This window comes from Impatiens glandulifera, chromosome 5 (genome assembly GCF_907164915.1).
Source record: "Impatiens glandulifera chromosome 5, dImpGla2.1, whole genome shotgun sequence".
NCBI lineage: Eukaryota > Viridiplantae > Streptophyta > Magnoliopsida > Ericales > Balsaminaceae > Impatiens > Impatiens glandulifera.
Genome location: NC_061866.1, coordinates 50367171 through 50386703, shown reverse-complemented (window position 1 = coordinate 50386703; position 19533 = coordinate 50367171). Strand labels below are relative to the sequence as shown.

General features: G+C 34.0%; 3 protein-coding genes across 3 annotated transcripts; 2 read left to right on the top strand and 1 right to left on the bottom strand.

Moving 5' to 3' along the window:
- Positions 1-703: 703 nt before the first annotated feature.
- LOC124938112 (chloride channel protein CLC-b) lies at positions 704-4494 on the top strand. The gene is made up of 6 exons (XM_047478487.1): positions 704-1000; positions 1109-1309; positions 1403-1580; positions 1725-2257; positions 2820-3972; positions 4218-4494. The coding sequence occupies exons 1-6, from the start codon at positions 810-812 to the stop codon at positions 4323-4325; spliced, it is 2364 nt and encodes a 787-aa protein (XP_047334443.1). The 5' UTR covers positions 704-809; the 3' UTR covers positions 4326-4494.
- Positions 4495-5742: 1248 nt separating this feature from the next.
- On the bottom strand, positions 5743-10507 carry LOC124938113 (uridine/cytidine kinase UKL1, chloroplastic). The gene is made up of 14 exons (XM_047478488.1): positions 10177-10507; positions 9869-9960; positions 9618-9687; positions 9400-9518; positions 9033-9129; positions 8392-8471; positions 7913-8107; positions 6926-7009; positions 6763-6823; positions 6618-6678; positions 6452-6545; positions 6292-6364; positions 6128-6210; positions 5743-6043 (listed from the first exon to the last, which is right to left on the bottom strand). The coding sequence occupies exons 1-14, from the start codon at positions 10364-10366 to the stop codon at positions 5897-5899; spliced, it is 1446 nt and encodes a 481-aa protein (XP_047334444.1). The 5' UTR covers positions 10367-10507; the 3' UTR covers positions 5743-5896.
- Positions 10508-13600: 3093 nt separating this feature from the next.
- LOC124937461 (transcription factor GTE8-like) lies at positions 13601-19509 on the top strand. Its single transcript, XM_047477729.1, has 10 exons — positions 13601-15494; positions 15572-15620; positions 15713-15820; positions 16918-16970; positions 17081-17147; positions 17966-18034; positions 18239-18357; positions 18486-18552; positions 18733-18863; positions 18950-19509. The coding sequence occupies exons 1-10, from the start codon at positions 14265-14267 to the stop codon at positions 19355-19357; spliced, it is 2301 nt and encodes a 766-aa protein (XP_047333685.1). The 5' UTR covers positions 13601-14264; the 3' UTR covers positions 19358-19509.
- The last annotated feature ends 24 nt before the right edge of the window (positions 19510-19533 follow it).

Sequence of the window (19533 nt, the reverse complement as noted above, 5' to 3'; positions counted from 1 at the left end):
TATTTTCTAAAAAATACAACTTAAATCTTGTGTTTGATTCAGTGCTTATCCACTTAATCATCAACTAAATTAAACAAATTTCTCTAAATAAGTTAGACTCTCATTAAATTATATAAAAGATAAAAATTAGTAGTAATTTATATGATAATAAAAAAGATTCAAATTTCAATAATGGACCATAGTTGTCTGGTTGTAAATTACAAAAGAGGCTTTCACATCATCCATACATCCATCCATCTCTCAATTTTATGGGACTGGATGTGGCTCCAAATTCAAATTGGATGTATATTATTTATTATATTTACAAAAAAAATATTTATGATAAAGATGCCAAAAGGCATTAAATAATAATAATAATAATAATAATAATAATAATAATAATAATAATAATAATAATAATAATAATAATAATAATAAGATATCTCACCTCTCAAACATTCATGATTGTCCAAACAATATGCACCAACTTAATTTCCTTTCCTTCCTACACACACATCAAATCAAACAAGCTCCAGCTTTCTCATGGCAGTGGTGTAAGCACAGATGATTATTATATAATTAAGGCACTAATACTACTTGATCCCTTGACTTTATTATTATTTTATTCTTTTCTTTCTTCTAGAGCATTCATTAATACCTCCAATTAATTTTATCATAGGATGTAACTTTAAAATGTCGGTCAATTTTGTGGAATCAATAGTAACACCAATCTTACTATTATTATTGTCATGTACATATATAAAGTAGAAGCACATCATCATATATAACAAGAGAAATTTTTACTCAAACTTTCTATCAAGTACTCCAAAATGGAATACGAACCTCCTCTTCCACCCACCACCATAGCTGTTACACCAGATGCAGATGAACAAGAAAGAGGAGACTCAGAAAACAATCTTCTACAGCAGCCTCTCCTCCTCAAGAGAAATCGAACTCTTTCCTCCACTCCACTTGCCATTGTTGGGACCAAAGTCTCTTACATCGAAAGCTTGGACTATGAGTAATTAAATTGCACAATCACTCTTTTTCTTTTCTCTTCTTTTTCCTTCTTTCTTTCTAGCATTTCGTATGATCGTGTCTAATGATGATGATGATGATGATGGAGCAGGATCAATGAGAATGACCTTTTTAAGCATGATTGGAGAAGCAGATCAAAAACACAAGTCCTCCAGTATATATTCTCCAAGTGGTTGCTCGCCTTTCTTGTTGGCCTTCTCACCGGTTTAATAGCCACGTTCATCAATCTTGCAGTTGAGAATATTGCTGGATACAAGCTCCTTGCTGTAGGTCGATACATCGAACAAGACAGGTCCCAATCATTTGCTTTTAAAAATCCCCCACCCAGCTCAAATTTACATGCTTTATCATGCCCTTTACTTTTTCTTTTATTTTTTCCTTTTAGGTACATTATGGGGTTTGTTTTTCTTCTTGGTGCAAACTTCGGTTTGACCCTCATAGCCGCTGTCCTCTGCGTCTGTTTTGCACCTACAGCAGCAGGTCCTGGCATTCCAGAAATTAAAGCTTATCTCAATGGAGTAGACACTCCAAACATGTTTGGTGCTACAACTTTGCTTGTCAAGGTAAGAAGTTTCACCACCTCTTTTTTACCTTCTTCAGCATACGAAACAGTTGCAGCTCAAACAGGTCTCGTGTTCAATTCCCACTGAAAGTACCCTAATTGAAGTGAGGGTCACAAAAAAAACTGAATGATTGTGTGTTCGCAGATTGTTGGAAGTATAGGAGCTGTGTCGGCAGGACTTGATCTTGGCAAGGAAGGACCGTTGGTGCACATAGGCAGTTGCATAGCTTCATTGTTAGGCCAGGGAGGTCCTGACAATTACAGATTAAAATGGAGGTGGCTTCGATACTTCAACAATGACAGGGACCGGAGAGACCTGATCACCTGTGGTGCCTCTTCAGGTGTATGCGCTGCTTTCAGGGCACCAGTTGGTGGTGTACTGTTTGCATTGGAAGAGGTAGCAACTTGGTGGAGAAGTGCACTCCTCTGGAGAACTTTCTTCAGTGCAGCTGTTGTCGTGGTTGTGCTCAGGGCATTCATGGAAGTTTGTAAATCTGGAAACTGTGGGTTGTTTGGTCAAGGTGGGTTGATTATGTTTGATGTAAGCAATGTTTCAGTGAGCTATCATGCCATGGATATTGTTCCTGTCACTATCATTGGCATCATTGGTGGAGTTCTTGGAAGCCTTTACAATCATCTTCTCCACAAGGTTCTTAGATTATACAATCTCATCAATGAGTAAGTTTAGGCCTTGTTTGATCTTAAATCATTTTGTTTCATGTAGATTATTGAAAATCTGGTAATTTTGGTGAAAAGATATTAGGGGTATAATGAAAACATAATTAATTTCTTTAAATAGAGGACATTTTGGTTGATGGTTTAAATTTTATAATTGGTGAGTAGGTTGTTGATTGGATAGTGAGTTATTTGAAATTAATTTCAAATAATCCACATCCAACAAGGCTATCTCGCCTATGCAAGGAGTGAAACATTTGGGCCTTGTTTGATCTACGGTTATTTGAATAACGAAGTGATTATTTTCAAATAACATTGTTTGATGTAAGTTTGTGAAAATCAGGAGTTGGTTTAGTCTTGGTGCAAAAACCCTGGATTATGGGTAAAAATATCTTGTTTGATCTTTACGTAAATAAGAAACTGTTTATTTAGGTTATTTATTAAATTAGATTTATAATAAATAGATTGCTGATTGGACAGTGGGTTATCTGAAATTAATCTCAACTAACCCACATCAAACAAGGCCTTGCTCAACATGAAAATGAACTTCTTTCTTTTACTGCAGAAAGGGAAAGATATACAAACTTATGCTGAGTCTAGCAGTTTCCATGTTCACATCGGCCTGCCTCTATGGACTTCCTTTTCTAGGAGGCTGCACGCCATGTGATCCCTCACTTTCTGACTCCACATGTCCTACAACCGGCAGAGCTGGAAACTTCAAGCAATTTAACTGCCCAGATGGTCACTACAATGATTTAGCCACTCTCCTCCTCACAACAAACGATGATGCAGTCAGGAACATCTTCTCCACCAATACTTCCACTGAGTTCCATGTGTTCTCCCTTACCATCTTTTTCTTGCTCTACTGTATCCTAGGGCTTTTCACCTTTGGCATTGCAGTTCCATCAGGTCTCTTCCTCCCAATCATCCTCATGGGAGCAGCCTACGGACGAATACTCGGAATTCTGATGGGATCGTACACGAAAATTGATCAGGGCTTATATGCTGTCCTTGGGGCAGCTTCCCTCATGGCTGGCTCCATGAGGATGACTGTTTCCCTTTGTGTCATATTTCTTGAACTCACCAATAATCTTTTATTGTTACCCATAACAATGCTTGTCCTTCTGATTGCTAAAACTGTTGGCGACTGCTTTAATCCAAGCATATATGAGATCATACTTGAACTGAAAGGACTGCCTTTCCTGGATGCTAATCCCGAGCCTTGGATGAGAAATATTACAGTAGGTGAGCTTGCAGATGCTAAATCTCCAGTGGTTACACTAAAGGGGGTTGAAAAAGTAGGTCGGATTGTAGATGTGTTAAAGAATACAACACATAATGGGTTCCCGGTTGTGGATGAGGGAGTGGTTCCACATGTAGGACTCTCTGCAGGGGCGTCTGAACTCCATGGGGTGATTTTGAGAGCTCACCTTGTTTTGGCACTGAAGAAGAAGTGGTTTATGCGAGAGCAGAGGAGAACAGAAGAATGGGAGGCGAGAGAGAAGTTTACATGGGTTGAATTGGCTGAAAGGGAGGGAAAGATTGAGGAGGTAGCGGTGACTAAAGCCGAGATGGAAATGTTTGTTGATTTGCACCCTCTAACAAATAGAACGCCCTTTACTGTGATTGAAAGTATGTCTGTAGCAAAAGCCTTGGTGCTTTTCAGGCAAGTGGGGCTCCGTCATTTGCTCATTGTGCCTCAATGGCAAGCAGCAGGAGTAAGTATATCAAGCTATTCTAAATCTTATTTACACCAGCTCTTAGTCCATAATTTGACACATAAAGTAAGTTTAATTCTATGGGGGTTATTTTCATATAACCCCCTTTGATGTAGGTTATTTGGGGTTATTTGAAAATAATTCTAAATAACTGACATCAAACAAAAGCTCTTACCATAGTGAATAATTGCTACTAAGGAGTAGATAGATAGATTTTTACCTAATGATGTGTTATCATGTTGCAGGTTCCTGCAGTGGTGGGAGTCTTAACAAGGCAAGATCTCAGGGCACACAACATCTTGACAGCATTTCCTCACTTGACAAGATCCAAAGGACAACTTAAGGGATGCTGAAAAAGACAATGTGTCAACAAATTCTTTCACTTTCGACATAAAATTTCGCAATCATTTTTTCACATTAGTTATTATGGAGTGAGATCAATATACCACATGTAATTTAAAGAAACAATTATTTGGACACAATACATTATTCCCTTCAATAAACAACAGTCTTTCATCATTATGTCTGAGTTGATCAGGTAATTTACTACAAAACAATGGAATTCATGGAAAACAGAGGGAGGCTGCTTAACTTCGTGTGGCTACTTCTCTAAGCTAATCTAGCTCCCTTGTTTGTGCCAATATCTTATGAAATTAGTTACTCAATTCTAATTTACATTGCTCAATCTTACTTAAGATGTGATTTACAAAAATAGGTATGAAAATCTGGCAAATAAAATGCACATTTGCTTTTCAAATGAGTCAAAGAATCATATTCTATTACATTTGAGTTTAATCACTTCAGATAAGGATTCAGAATGGACAGAGATAGCTTTACAATGTGTACAGATGTAAATAAGAGTTAAATTACCCGTGCATTTGCTTGACGAACGGTTGATGAATGACTGAAATCCGTCGGCACGGAAGCCGTGGGAGCAGTAGTTGGCTTGACATGTGATGAGAGATAATGAAGGTGGCGCGTGAAGTAGAAAAAGGACCGGCCGCCGTCGGGCAGACGATTGGCGAGTGATTCGTCTGCAACTCGGCGGTTAGATCATGGAACGACTACACAGAATGAATAGAAGAATAGATAAAGTTGTAAGTCTACTTTAGCTAAAAATAAAAATAAAAATCACATTAAAAAAAATAATAATAATAATAAATAAATAATATAAAATATTTAAATATCAATAAAATCAAAAAAACTATAATCCCGTACAAACCCAACTTTTTCGGATTGAAACGAAGTATAAGCACTTTTTCGGATTGAAACAAAGTATAAGCCAACTTTTTCGAATTTAAGCGAACGCGTGTAATATACTTTTTCAGATTAAAAAAAACACGTGTAACATAAATCTTTTAAGAGCTCGTATCTATAATTTTTTTCTTCAAAAACTCTTCTATTTCTTTTTTCTAGATTGTCCCCAACATAATTAACAGAATTAATTTTGTTATTAAAACTCTGTTTAACTCATGTAAGTCTACAATTTTTTTTTTTTGGGTGTATCCATGGATTATTCAGAAGAGCTAACATACTTATTATGAACAAATAAAAAATTAAACATACATGTTAAAATTAATTAAAAAATAGAATTGCTAACCATAAAATAACAACTATAAAAATATATTTTACTATAAAAAAAAATATTGTGATAGTTTAATGTTGATGTTAAATAATGAACTAATTGTCTATTTAATCATCTAAACCCCAATTTAACTTGTAATGAAATTTTTATCTTTGACATGCATTATAATATTTTGTTTCTGAATCAGAAAAAAAGTCAAATATTTCTGAATGTGAATCATCAGGTCAGGTTATATTAGTTTCCAAATATAATCTCTCATAATCAACATCTGATATGAATGAAATATAATCTAATACATCAAACATACTATTGCACCACTTCCTAGCAAACTATGATCAGTCAATCATCAGTCCCAAAGTATCGATCCCCAAATTCGCCCATCCCAGGAATGACACGAAATTCCTTATTGAGCGCCGCATCAATCTCCGAAGTCACAATCTTCAAGGAAGGGAACCGTTTGCTAACAGCTTCTATTCCCTCAGGCGCCTATCAAATTCACAATATCTAAATCAGCATTTGCAACAACCAATTAGGTTATATAATAATATAGGACAAAAGGAGAGGACTCACAGAAATAAGATTCAGAAATATTATGTGAGATTCTGGAACTCCTTTCTGGATAAGCAACTCAATCGCTTGATTAGCAGAATTACCTTAAAAAAAATCATTATTTTTTGCTCATCAGTTGCCAAAATAAGAACACTTGTAGAATTAACTATGCTGGAAAACAATACCTGTGGCTAGAACTGGATCCAACAGTAGAACGTGTCGTTCTGATATATCCTTGGGAAGTTTTTCATATATGAGCTGCATTACAATAACAACAAAATGCATGTTAGATGCAATTAGCGATTATATGACTTCTATTAAACCAACACTATTCAAAGAATCAACCTGCTTCCCATTATCACCATCTCGATGGATTAGAATTTTCCCTATCTTTATTCCTTTACAGCAAGCGCGCATTGCGTTCTCCATACTTTCGCCACTGAATGAATCAATCAAGATGAAGCAGTGTGAAATTATTTATTATATGATACATGAACAAATGCTTGCTTACCTCCTGACAATGGAAACTCCACATAGTTTCTTGCAGAAGTCAACCCCGATATAGACTGAGCCTGCAAATAGCAGCGAAATTATAACCATCCAAGCATAAACACGGAAAAATGAGAAAGGTAAAGTGGAGCTCAGTCAGATCAAACCTGTTGGAGTGACAACTTGCTTCTCAGTAAATGGTAAATAGCCAAGGCCATGCTCGACAACCTAAAAGCCAACATCAAATCAATCAACAAGATGCAACAGCTTGATTCGTCCAATGACTGGCAAAAGTTAAAGATTTAAAATAAGGTAACCAGTTCAATTTACCAGACGAATAAGCCGATCTGAGTAAAACACAAAGTCATGCTTTGATATATCACTGTCTCGAATCAACGTATGCATACCTCTTATCTGCAATACAGTACCCAATATAAACATCAGAAGCACTAAACCATAAGCATTTATTGTAGCTGCAACTGACGCAAACAGAGATCATAAGAAGAAAAAAAACTATATGAAAATCCCTTTTATGTTTATCTTTTGTATCATTCTAATTCTCCATTCTTGACTGACCAACCTAAATTGACGAAGATGTAGGTACATATCGGGCTGTTTTGTTATAAAATAAAAAATCATGTTGATCATTATCCAGAAAAATCTACATGTGTTCTGTCTGCAGAAAATCACTTTTATCTAGAAAATATGTTGATCATGATCCGGAAATGTCTACATTTGTTCACTTGTCAAAAATTCACAATTATCTATAAGATAATCTCATCAAAAATCCGATTAATATAATTTAGATCATGATGTAGAAAAATTTATATACCAAAATGAAGCAACAAAATCCCAATGTAACCTCGATCATATTGAGAAAAAATCTTATACCAAAAAAATATCACTTCCAATTTTAACTTTGACCGTTTATCAATGAGATCGTTATTGTGTTAGAGATTGTGACAAAACTAGTTTTCACACAGGTTCATTGCTGCACCATCCTAAGAAAAATCCGTCAGAAGTTTTTGTTTATTTTATGTTTGTAACATATATCTGTATGGTCAGGGGTATAGATGGAATCCGGGACTAAATATGTTATGACAGTAAAAAATAGAATCTAAAAAGTTGGAACCAGAGTCATCTCATGTATAGGTTGTAATTTTCTATTCTAGTAGAAATGGTTTATAAGGCATCCTACAATATATAGCTCATTCCTAATACTGCATAAAAACAATTAAATGTCAGGTAAATCCAGGTTAGATGTTCTCAAACAGAAACCATCATAAAACTACTTAAGTTGAGTACATAAAGTAATACCTGGAAAGTTGATTGAATGACATACACATTAGGATAAATCTTGCAGAGATCATGCTGGCCAAGCTTTGTGTGAATATGTTGAACTATTAAATCAATGGCAACATGATTATCGCCTCCACGGGGTATTATAACATCAGCATATTTCTTTGATGGAAGAACAAAATCATCAAAAGCCGGTTTAACAAACTTGGCATACTGCAACATTAAAAGATACTCCACGTTCTTATAGAATTCCAATAAGCATACATTATTAATGCAAGAATAACATTGGCAGGCACATATTACAAGGCCAGATGCAAAACAAATTATTTATTATGCAATCAGCTCGTTATTTATTAATTAAGACAGGGAGAAATAAGGGATAACTTCCTGACATAAGCACAATATAAATTGTTTCACCGCTAATAATTCTAGCAAATGAAAATTGATGTTAATCATGAGTCGTGATGCAATGAACTAAAATCAGTAAAAGGGCTTGCCTGCTCAAGCACAGAGTTTATATCCCTACCCCTCTCAACTGTATCACGCCTTATTCTCCTAGCAAGTCTCACATCAGCATCTACAGAAGATGAAGATACATTAAAGAGGTTCAGGATAATAAAAATAGCAGGAGATAGATACTGGCACATCTTATACCAAACAAAAATAATAATAATTTCAATTTTCCAATAGGATCATGATTGTTGTGACAAAATACCAGTTTTTAAATAGGCTCAAAATATTTAACAAGAAGCATTAGCGCAATATGATGGAAAAAGAATACCAAAATCATACAATGACATAGATAAGTAACCTGTAATATATCTTACAAAACTGTTACTGTGAGTAGTCATGAGACAGCATGGGGTTTCAAAATTGAGAATTTTCAACATGGTGATACACCAATATAAATTGTAGGCAGCATATGCCAACTCCATAGTTAATAAGCTTTCCACAAAAATAAGGCCTATGGGCTTCACTAACATACTCCCTCAGCCTTCACATAGGAAAACAAGCAACTCTCAAAAGAACTAAACATATAAGTTCTTGGATCACGATGCCTTTTAAAAAGAACTACAAAATAGGCCATCTTGAATACAACATAATTTTCATAACCTCGAGTCAATAAAAATAAAGAAACCTGTGTCAACAAAAATCTTCATATTCATCAAGTTCCGGACCCTTGGGTCATGAAAAACTAGAATGCCCTCCAAGATAATTACATCTGATGCATTCACCTGAGAGGAAGCAGGAAGATGTGACTTCAAAAAATAATTTATAAATAAATCTGGAAAGAAAAAAAGGAATCCAAATGGCAATGGCAACGAGTGAGCAATATTTTTAAATATCGCATTTCTGTAGGAAGTCAAAGCAACAGCCTCTAAACAGTAACAATAACAGGATGATGTTCATAGCCATTACAGAAAGAAAGGTGATACTAAGTCAAAAAGATAAATTCCCTACATCTGATAAATTAAAGAAGAATCATAAAAATCCTAAATAAGTACCTGTCGAAAACTGTCTGAAGAACGTCGGTGAATTTTAAAATCATAAATAGGTAAATGAACAGATTGGCCGCTTTTCAGTGTTTCAACGCATTCTAATAGCTGTTCAGTGTCAAAAGCATCTACACACAAGAAAACAAATAGTTAGAAGAAACTTCCTGCAGCTGTAGTACCATCAGAAATATGAACAAGTATAAAATCTTTGGGAATAGAATCATTACCAGGATGATCAAAATTGTATTCATGCACATGTTTTGATTCTTCAGCTGTTAAACCACGATAAAACGAATCCTGCATAGTAGGCACCAGGAAGCTTCATAAAGTTCTGTTCACTTTCCAAACTATAATTTACAAAAGGGGATGTCAATGATCATTTGTTTTATTCTAATCCTTTTGGAGCAAAAAAGGGTGGCTAAACTAAATCTGCACGATCTGGAATTCAAAGGTGAAAGGAAAATAGTATCAAAATAACCTGATTAACAAGAACCACCCGATGATCATGGAGCTGTTGGATGATCATATCACAGACAGTTGTCTTACCCGAAGCTGTGCCTCCACAAACTCCTATAATAATATTATGATACAAAGGGAAAAATAGAAACAGATACATAAGAGGAAGCAGATGATTGAAATCATAAATTTTCAGGTAGAAGAATCAGACACGCAGATTAAACAGGTGAACGGATTACAATCGAAGCGGATTCGGATAAAATTGAAGATCACAGGAGTTGTTAGAGCAATGATTTGAAGATGCGCATAAAATGAATAAAGTAGTGGTACCGATGACAAAAGGCTGCTTGGGAGTGTCGGAATCAGCTAGGGTTGGATCAGAAGAAGAAGGATTGGGAATAGAGAATGAAGAGCGAGGAGACAATGAAGAGGAGTGGAGAGCGTCAAGGCGTAAGCCAGAGAAGTGCGGGCCGGATGCCGCCTCCATGACGATGTCTATCGGCGTCGTGTCTTCACTCATCGTCTTCGTCTCTGTATTCCTCCACTGATGAGTTGCTTGAACGTTTGTGACCTGAAACTAAAGTACCGATGATGATGAGACCCTTTTTGGAGAGAATATGCTTGTTCAAGTCGATAATGGATGCTTGGTTCCTTTCCTTTTCCCTAATCTCTACATTCGCGTGTTTTTGTTCGCACTAATCAAATTCCTAAATTTATTTAGAAACAACAATTTAGCTTCATCTAGGTTACAAAATAATTTATTTTAAAAATATATATTAACTAATTTAATAAAAAAAATTAATTTTACTTAAATAGGTATAATAATGGTCATTTAAAAACATAATTTTGAGTGATTTGAATTTTGACTTTCCTCAAAATGAAATATATACAATTAGCTCACGTTAAGTTTTATCACTAATAATCTAATTCTATATCTTCATCTTCCCAGCATAATTCTAAGCTTTGAAATTTAATTTGAGAGATGTAATAACCTCTAAAAAAAAAAAAATTATATATAAAGCATTTTCCATTATCCAAAAAAATAACAATGATGCGTGTTCACACCGCATCAAATTATTTTGAAATAAAATTTATTGTGTTCTACTTCTATTAAGTGTTATTGATTTGAGATATTTTTTTTTTGAAATATTTAATAATCTATTTAATTTCTTGCAATAAAGTTTCTTTTAGCTACCATTTGTTGGAATATGTGAAAAAATATCAAAATTACTATAAAACACAAATATGTTACTTATATTTAAAATGTAACCCTTAAAAAGATATTTAATTGTAAAATTTTGTATTCTCCACATATGCAGACCTCTTCATTTTTATTTTTTTGAAAAATATAAAATCTTAATTTGAATCATTGTTCATAATCACTTGATCAAAGCACACAATTTTAGAAGTATCATGCGACAACAATGCCCATTTGATATACAATGTACTTTGTGTCGGCAATCAATGGTAAAATTTGATTTTTGAATAAGATATTAAATGAATTGTTTTATGTATTCTCAACTCTTCATTTGGATGGTATTAGAGTCTAATTCAATCATTCAAAATAAGTGTTTACTACACTTTAATTTCCAAACTTCAGTTTGTCCAACGCAAAGCCATTGAACCCGCATCCGCATATTGGATGCACACCATTGTCTAAAAAATTTATTTTCATTGTCATTTTTTTACTATTACCTTTAGATCGATAATGATTCCTCATCTTTTTTATTAGTATTTTGAAATATTTTATCAAAAAATAATTGACAAAAAAATGTGATAATTGTTTTTTATCAAATATTTAATTCAAGTATTAATTTAGGTGATATATTTGTAAATCAACTTTGAGTCTTCTTGTCCCAACTTTTTATGGTCGTGAATGGTCATAATATGAACTAAGACAACCTTAATTTTCACTTCATAATCAATTGATAATTTTCAGTTGAAAATATGTTTTAAGGGAAAATATGTTTTAAGGAACACATGCTTCCATGTTGTAGATGTTGTAGGGGAGAACAATGTGATGGGAGGAATATCATCACTTTCATTTTTGTAGCATGACCTCCTAATAGTGATTTTTTTTTTAATTTCAAAAGGAACCTGAAATGTCACCTTGAATATTAGTCATTCTTACCCAATTTTTAAACGAAAGTTGATGCACCCGTTTCTTAATGAATTGGATGTTTTCTCGATACATTCTTTCAAAATGATTTATTCTTTTTGGTTGAGGCTATCCTTACCAATTATAATATTAGTACATTATACTTCATTGGTAAATTGTGAAAAAAATATGAAGTATCCTATATAATATTAATAGTATTGTGTTAGAATGATTCGAAGATCCGTTCATGTGCTGTGAGATGTTTGCAACCATAGTTGAGAATGTATTTAATTCGAAAATAAATGATACAGATTTTTATTTAAATTTGTATAACTATGATTAGATAAATTGCACAATATTTTATAACAAAACCAAACTCATTAAAATTATAGTGCTTATTTCTCTTGCTTTATTTAATCTTGTAAGTCACTTCATTTCTCACACAATAATATAAAAAGTATTAAGCTTAGGATAATAACATTGCAATCCTTTTCATCATAATTAGAGGTTTAATACTTTAATTGTTGATATCATAAATGAAGTTAATCTGCTTACATTTATCCTAAATAAGCAGATTCCAAATTGAAGCAGATTAACTTCATTTATAAGCATATTTATCACAAGTCTTCTAAATCATTAGACTCCATAAGTAAATTGATCATAACCCTCAAAGACTTCATAAGGTAATATGATAAATAGAGTATGACTATCTAAATAGCATTCTAAATCTTAACTTAACCCAATTTAAGAGGAATCATTCCATTCTCATAGTTCATGCTCTCCAAATGGAGTTTTCTCTATCATTACTAGTTTAGTCAAGAAAAATTATAAAATTTAATAAAATTTAATAGCATTTCTGTTTAAACTTTCTAAGTAGAGTTACTTCAATATTTATCAATTAAATTAAAGAAGAATTATAATTTTTAACTTAACGAGTTTAATTATAGTGTTTTTTTATTGAGTTTATATTTCTCGTTTCATTTTGAAACATATAACACACTAGAGTAAAAAATGAAACATATTCAATTATATACAAATATATATATATATATATATATATATAATTATAATTGTTACATGACATTCCTTAATATGGGTTTAAGTTTGAGTTTAAATGAAAATTAGTTAATATTTTTTTTTGTCCAGATATCTATTCAATTTATAAGAGAGATCATTTGGAATATAATTTAATTAAATATATATTTATAAAATATTAATGTTTTATTATCCAAAATGAATATATTATATTTAATATAGTAAGACAATTATGATTTCAAAGTTAGTTGATAATCAAGTTGATTAGCATGAAATAGTTGAGATATACATGGAACTTTTTAAATTTGTTATTTGTAATAAATGCTGTCAATTTCCTTTCTCAATAATACTCAATAAGCATTTTCCTTCCAAAATAAAGTAAAAAATAAATAAATATATTATTACTTTTTAAAAATATATTATTTGTACTAAATAAAATACAAAATATAATTATATTATTTTATTTGTAGTAAATAAAATAATTTAATTGGAAAATAATATCGGGCTTGTTTATTCTGAAATATGGCAGAGCCGTCAGATTCTTCTGAATGTGGGGCCAGTAACGGTATCGATATTTTGGCCGAGACAGCGGCAGTGGGCTGCGGCCCTTTAATTTAAGTAGGACTAGAGACCTCAGTTTCTCTCTCTTCGAAGGCTCCTCGGAGTTTCAGATTTCTCTCCGGCGCTAGGGCTCCGATCCATATTTGCCGATCCTCCATATCCAGCCTTCGGTCAAGCTGTCATCGCCGCTTCCTTCTCGTATATCCGAGGCAACTCACAGCTTCAATTTGGATCTCAGGTTTCTCATCTTTAGGGTTTTGCTTACGTATTCCACTTCACTACTGTTCTGAATCAAGCTAATCTGTGTCAACGTCTGGTGTACTTAAACTACTTACAATTGTCCTCTGTCTGCTTGCTGTTTTTTGTACCCGGAATTCTGTAGACAAATGGTGTTTGATTCAATCAGTTGAAGATTTTGTTTAAGATTAGTCCATAAAGAGGAATTCGCTGTTCTAAACTTGTTTTGGATCCAAAGTTTGTATAATCCATAAGAAGAATTCGCTGTTCTGAAGTGTTTGGGATTTATCTTTTGCGACTTGTTATTCCGTTTGGTTATAAAAATAGCAAAAGAGCCAATTGGTTAATAGCATAAAGGAATATGTTTAAAGCATACACACACAAAAGTTTCTTACAGCGTCATGTTTGATTTAGCAGAATTGTGGAATTTCTGTTTCTCCAAAAGCAGTCATACAGAGCGCTTTGTTAGTTAATTCAACACATTAAAATGGCGAAGAAGACGAGGTTTCCTGCAGGTTGCTCTTCTGGCTTTGTGTCTAGTCCTCAATCTGAACAGTCAGGAGGATCAGGCGGGATTGACACTGAGAGGACTGCTTCAGAGGATTCAAATGACCCGAGAAGGAAGTGCATTGATTTGAATTCAGCTGCCCGTGATGTTTTTGGTGTCCCCATACGAGTTCTTCCTTTATCAAAAATGTCGGCTTCTGAAAGGAAGAATCTTGTGGTGAGGTTGAGGTCTGAACTCGAGCAGATTCAGAGTTTCCGTAAAAGAGTTCAGCTGCAAAGAACAAATGCTGTTGCATTATCATCCACAAGTGACATTCTTAGTTGTAGTAATGTGCAAAATGTTCAGATGACAGAGACAATGGCAAAATGCTCTGCTTTGGCATCCAATCATGGGAGGAAATCAAATCCTTTGAACAATAAGGGGTCACGCGGTTGGAATCGTGGAAATTCTGGAAGGTTTGAATCGGCAACCACACAGCCATCCACTTCGAGCACATCCAGCTTGATCTTGATGAACCAGTGCGAGTCATTGCTAAAAAAGTTAATGCAACACAATTATGGTCACGTGTTCAATGAACCTGTTGACCCTGTCAAGTTAAATATTCCAGATTACTTATCCATCATCAAGCATCCAATGGATTTTGGAACGATAAGAAATAACCTTGCTTTGAACAAGTATTTGAGTCCGTCGGACTTCCTTTCTGACGTCAGGCTTACCTTTTCTAACGCATTACTTTACAATCCTTCTGGTACTCCTGTTCATTCTATGGCCGAAACTCTTAGTAAGTTTTTTGAAGTGAGATGGAAAGTAATTGAGAAAAAAGTCCTGAAAGACTCTTCACCGATTCTTGAAAAAACAAGCCTGAAGGAGGAGAAAGAAACACCAATTCCTCCATCAAAAAAGAGAAGGTTCAATCCAAATGCAGTGCATTCAACATTTGTTTCGGCTCCAGTCACCCAAATAATGACAGCGGAGGAGAAACATTTGCTTAGCAGGAAACTAGAGGCTGTGTTGGGAGATTTGCCAGATAATATTGTTGAATTTCTGAAGAAACAGTGTTCAAATGGAAAGGAAATAACAGATGATGAGATTGAAATTGATATTGATGATCTTAGTGATAGCACCTTGTTCACATTGCAAAAGCTTATAGATGACTATATGCAGAAAAAGGAAAAATGTCATGCAAAGTCTGAACCATGTGAGATTGAGGTACCTCACTTTTCAACTTCCTCATGCAAATGTGGACATTGTGTCAAATTAACTGAATATTTGTACCATACTTGCAGTTGCTGAATGAATCTGGATTTAGTAACTCATCCATGCAGTTGTCCAAAGGTCACTATAGCAGATAAAATTGGTGGATATATATATGATGTTTTCTGGAATTGCAGCTTATTTTTATTTTGCCTCACATATTATCTTTTCAGGGAATGACCTTGTTGACGAGGATATTGATACAGGAAAGAATGAACCTCCTGTGACTAGCCACCCTTCCATGGATATTGAGAATGAAACAGCCCAGAGAACTCACAAGTGTACGAGATCATAAATTTTCCATATTCATCTCTTCTTGGTTATTATACTTTTACTTTATATATTTGCATTTCTTTTTTGTGTTGTTTGTTGGGAATATGTTACTTTCTCCAATTGTTCACGGATAATCTGTTCGTCATGTATGCATATCTTATTATAGAATAATTTCTTAATCTTCTTTGAACTCATAGATCATCCATTATATATTTATAATTTAGCCACCATATTTTCTCTTACTACTTTATATATTATTGTAACAAAGGCAGCTTTTATACAACTAGATGTCTAGTGTTAGTTGTAACTATAAATTAGGAACATCTTTATCTAATATAAACAACTTCTCATCTACAAATAAATGCATTAACTAAAAGGTAGTTTTACTAGATAATATGTTAATTATAACAAGCTATTTCTACATTATCATAACAGAGGGAGTTTGTAATGAAATATGACTCAAGGGTGGTTTCTTCTAGTGCAGATATTTTTGCTGTAGCATTTGGTTTGGGTTTAGCCCTGTTTTTTTTTAGTGGAACACTTTGTGTTTAAACTAGGCCTTGCTGTTATTTCATTTTTTGTGACTATTAAACTGCACATCTTATCAGTTTTAGGGAACAATTTTTTTGTTAATTATTATAGCTTTTCCCATCAATCTAGGGATGCCCATTCCACCTTACTATTGTTCTTTTTATTGGAGGTCCATTGCTCTCATCTTACCTTCAACTTCTCATCCTTGATGATTTTGTTGTACAGAGGAAACTTAGCAATAGCCACATTATAATTTATAACTTGATTGACTCACCTTGTAGCAGTGTCTGCAGAATTGTTTGAGTGGCTTTTTCTATCATGTAATTTTTTGTATTTGTTATTCTAACATGTGTATCTTATAAAGTCAATCAGTATAGCATTTAAGGATCTTCTGCTGGAGCTAAACTCTAGATTTGACCTTGTCTTCATCATTCGTCTCTGAGAATAAACTAGTGTTTTCTTTAGTATTTGAAAATATCTCCATGTATTTGGATAGGCCTTTATTTGTATTAACACTAAAGATGTCTGTCATACTAGCGTGCCATTTAATTTGTTGGTTACATATATTTTGCAGATTCAAAGTCTACTGTTTGTGAGAAGTCCCACCAACCAAATACATCATCAATGGTATGCAGGACGAGTTCAGTCAATCATTTTCTAGTTGTAGTCTGTCTTTACAAGATTTTGATATTTTTTTTCATACAGTAGTTGACTAAAGTGACTATACTTGCTTACAGGGCAACTCAGTTTCTCAAAATAACTTGGATGACAAGTTAGAAGATGGTGACTTGCTTCATGGGAACCGTGAGTCACCTCTGAAATTCTTCTTTTTATTACCTTCGAAACATTTTGTTGTAGACTTCGATAATGCATCCTACAATTACTACTACTAACTCTCAAATATATAGTTTAAGCTACTACCAAGTTGTAATACCTTTAATAAAGTGGAAGGTCATAGGATGTGTTAGCCTGAAAATAACCCATGATATATATATATATATATATATATATATATATATATATACATGAAGTGCTAAAATGTAAAATATACCCTCAAACTCCTATAATTGTTGAAACATTACCCATCCTCTTCTTTTGTTATTAAAAAATCTTAACACCCCATCCTTCCAAGCCTGCTAGGTTGGAGAGTCGTAGAAGCTAGATTTCATGTTTATTTGGGGTTAAATGCGAAGTGCTGTTTAAGTTAATAATTTTGAATAATATAAAGAAAAGGATGGGTATTGTTGACAAAAGGTCACTTTTAGGGACCTATATTGTTGCACTAGTTAAACATTTAGAGTTCACTATATTTGCTCTTTTAGGCGTTCAAATGTATGTATATATTTTCCATTTTTTAGTAAATTATCATGTATATATATCCAATGGAAAAAGCTAATAAACAAAAAACTATGACCTTTTTGCAGCTTACAAAAATATTTCCAAGTTAAAATGAAACCTAATCTCTAATTCTTCTGCAAACTAAACTAAATCAAAGAGTCAACAGATGAGATGACCAATGTTGTACTTGAATTCTCCTTAATAGCCAAATGGATCTGATTGTTGTATAAAAGAATTGTTAGCTTCCTTACATTGAACGTCTTCTCTTGTTTGTTTGTACTCAGAATCTATCAGTGAGCTTGATCAATTCTCTCAGAAGCTGAACTCAGTTGAGTCTGACGGTCATCAGGATGGTAATCAACAGGGCTTTGATGGAGTTACTTGTTAACATTTAGGCCTCTATTGGTGAAGGGTTATTTGGATTTAATCCAAAATAACCCCTTATCCAATCATTAATCACTTCATCAGTTCAAATATTTTATTTAAAAAAAAAAACAGATTATTTCCAAACAAGCTTAGTTTGGTGATATCTCATACATTTGTGTAAATTATATCAGGAGAAATTGCTCATAATATTGAGAGGCAAGTTTCACCGGACAAACGGTACAGAGCAGCTCTTTTAAAAAATCGTTTTGTTGATACAATACTAAAAGCGCGAGAGAAGACATTTAATCAGGTTGGGGATAGTTGTAGGGTTTTACTTATTCTAAAACAGAATATTTATTAAGTGTTGGCAGATGATTGGAGGAGGCTTGTTGTTCCGCATGGTATAATGACAAGATCTAACCTTTTGTGCCAAGGTAGGTTGAAAAAGGTGATCCCGAGAAACTAAAACGCGAGAGGGAGGAACTGGAAATGCAAAAAAGAAAAGGTAACAACAACATTATGCTTTGTAGAAGAACTCTTTAGCTAGCTAGCTTGGAGAAGATTTTTGATGTTAATGCATAAATAAATAAATAAATAAATAGATAGTCTTTATTATCCAAAAATCAGAGTATAATATGAATGGATGTCGAAGTTTTTGGTTGCTTATGGAATGTTGGGTTTGCAGAGAAAGCACGACTGCAGGCGGAAGCAAAAGCGGCAGAAGATGGTAGGAAAAGGGCAGAAGCTGAAGTAGCAGCAGAAGCGAAGCGCAAGAGAGAGGTTGAAAGAGAAGCAGCTAGGCAAGCATTGCTGAAGGTGAAGTAGTAGTAGTAGTAGTAGTAATAGTTTTTGTAAATGAAATGAAATGATTGAATTGTTGTTGGGGTGATGGTCGTTTGTAGATGGAGAAAACAGTAGAGATAAACGAGAATTCTGGTTTTCTTGAAGACTTGGCAATGCTGAGAGATGACAGTGGTGGTGAAGCAGCAGGAGGAGGAGAACTGCAGCAGATGCCTACTAGCTCTGTAGTTGTTGATGATAATGACAACGATGATGTGGAGGAGATGTGCCTGGATGATCAGTCTGGGGTTGATTGCTGCCGCCTTGGAAGTTTCAAGTTTGGCAGTAACATTAATCCTTTGGAGCAACTGGGATTGTATATGAAACAAGATGACGACGAAGAAGAACCCGATCATCCACCTCCTCCTCCTTTTCTGCCGTCACCGCCACAACTGGAGACTGCTGCTGCTACTACTACTACCACAACCGGTGGGGGTGGGGGTGATGTAGAGGAAGGAGAGATTGATTAATATGCTTAAACCATAATTTAAAATACCTAAATTTTATATAATGGCTTTTGTGTACCTCCTACTAGTAAGTAAGTACTACAATACCTTCCTTTTCTCTTCCCTTTTCAGAGATGAAAGCAAAAAAACATTATTACTTTACATTTTGCACTCTACTTGTGTTGTTGTTGTACTTTATA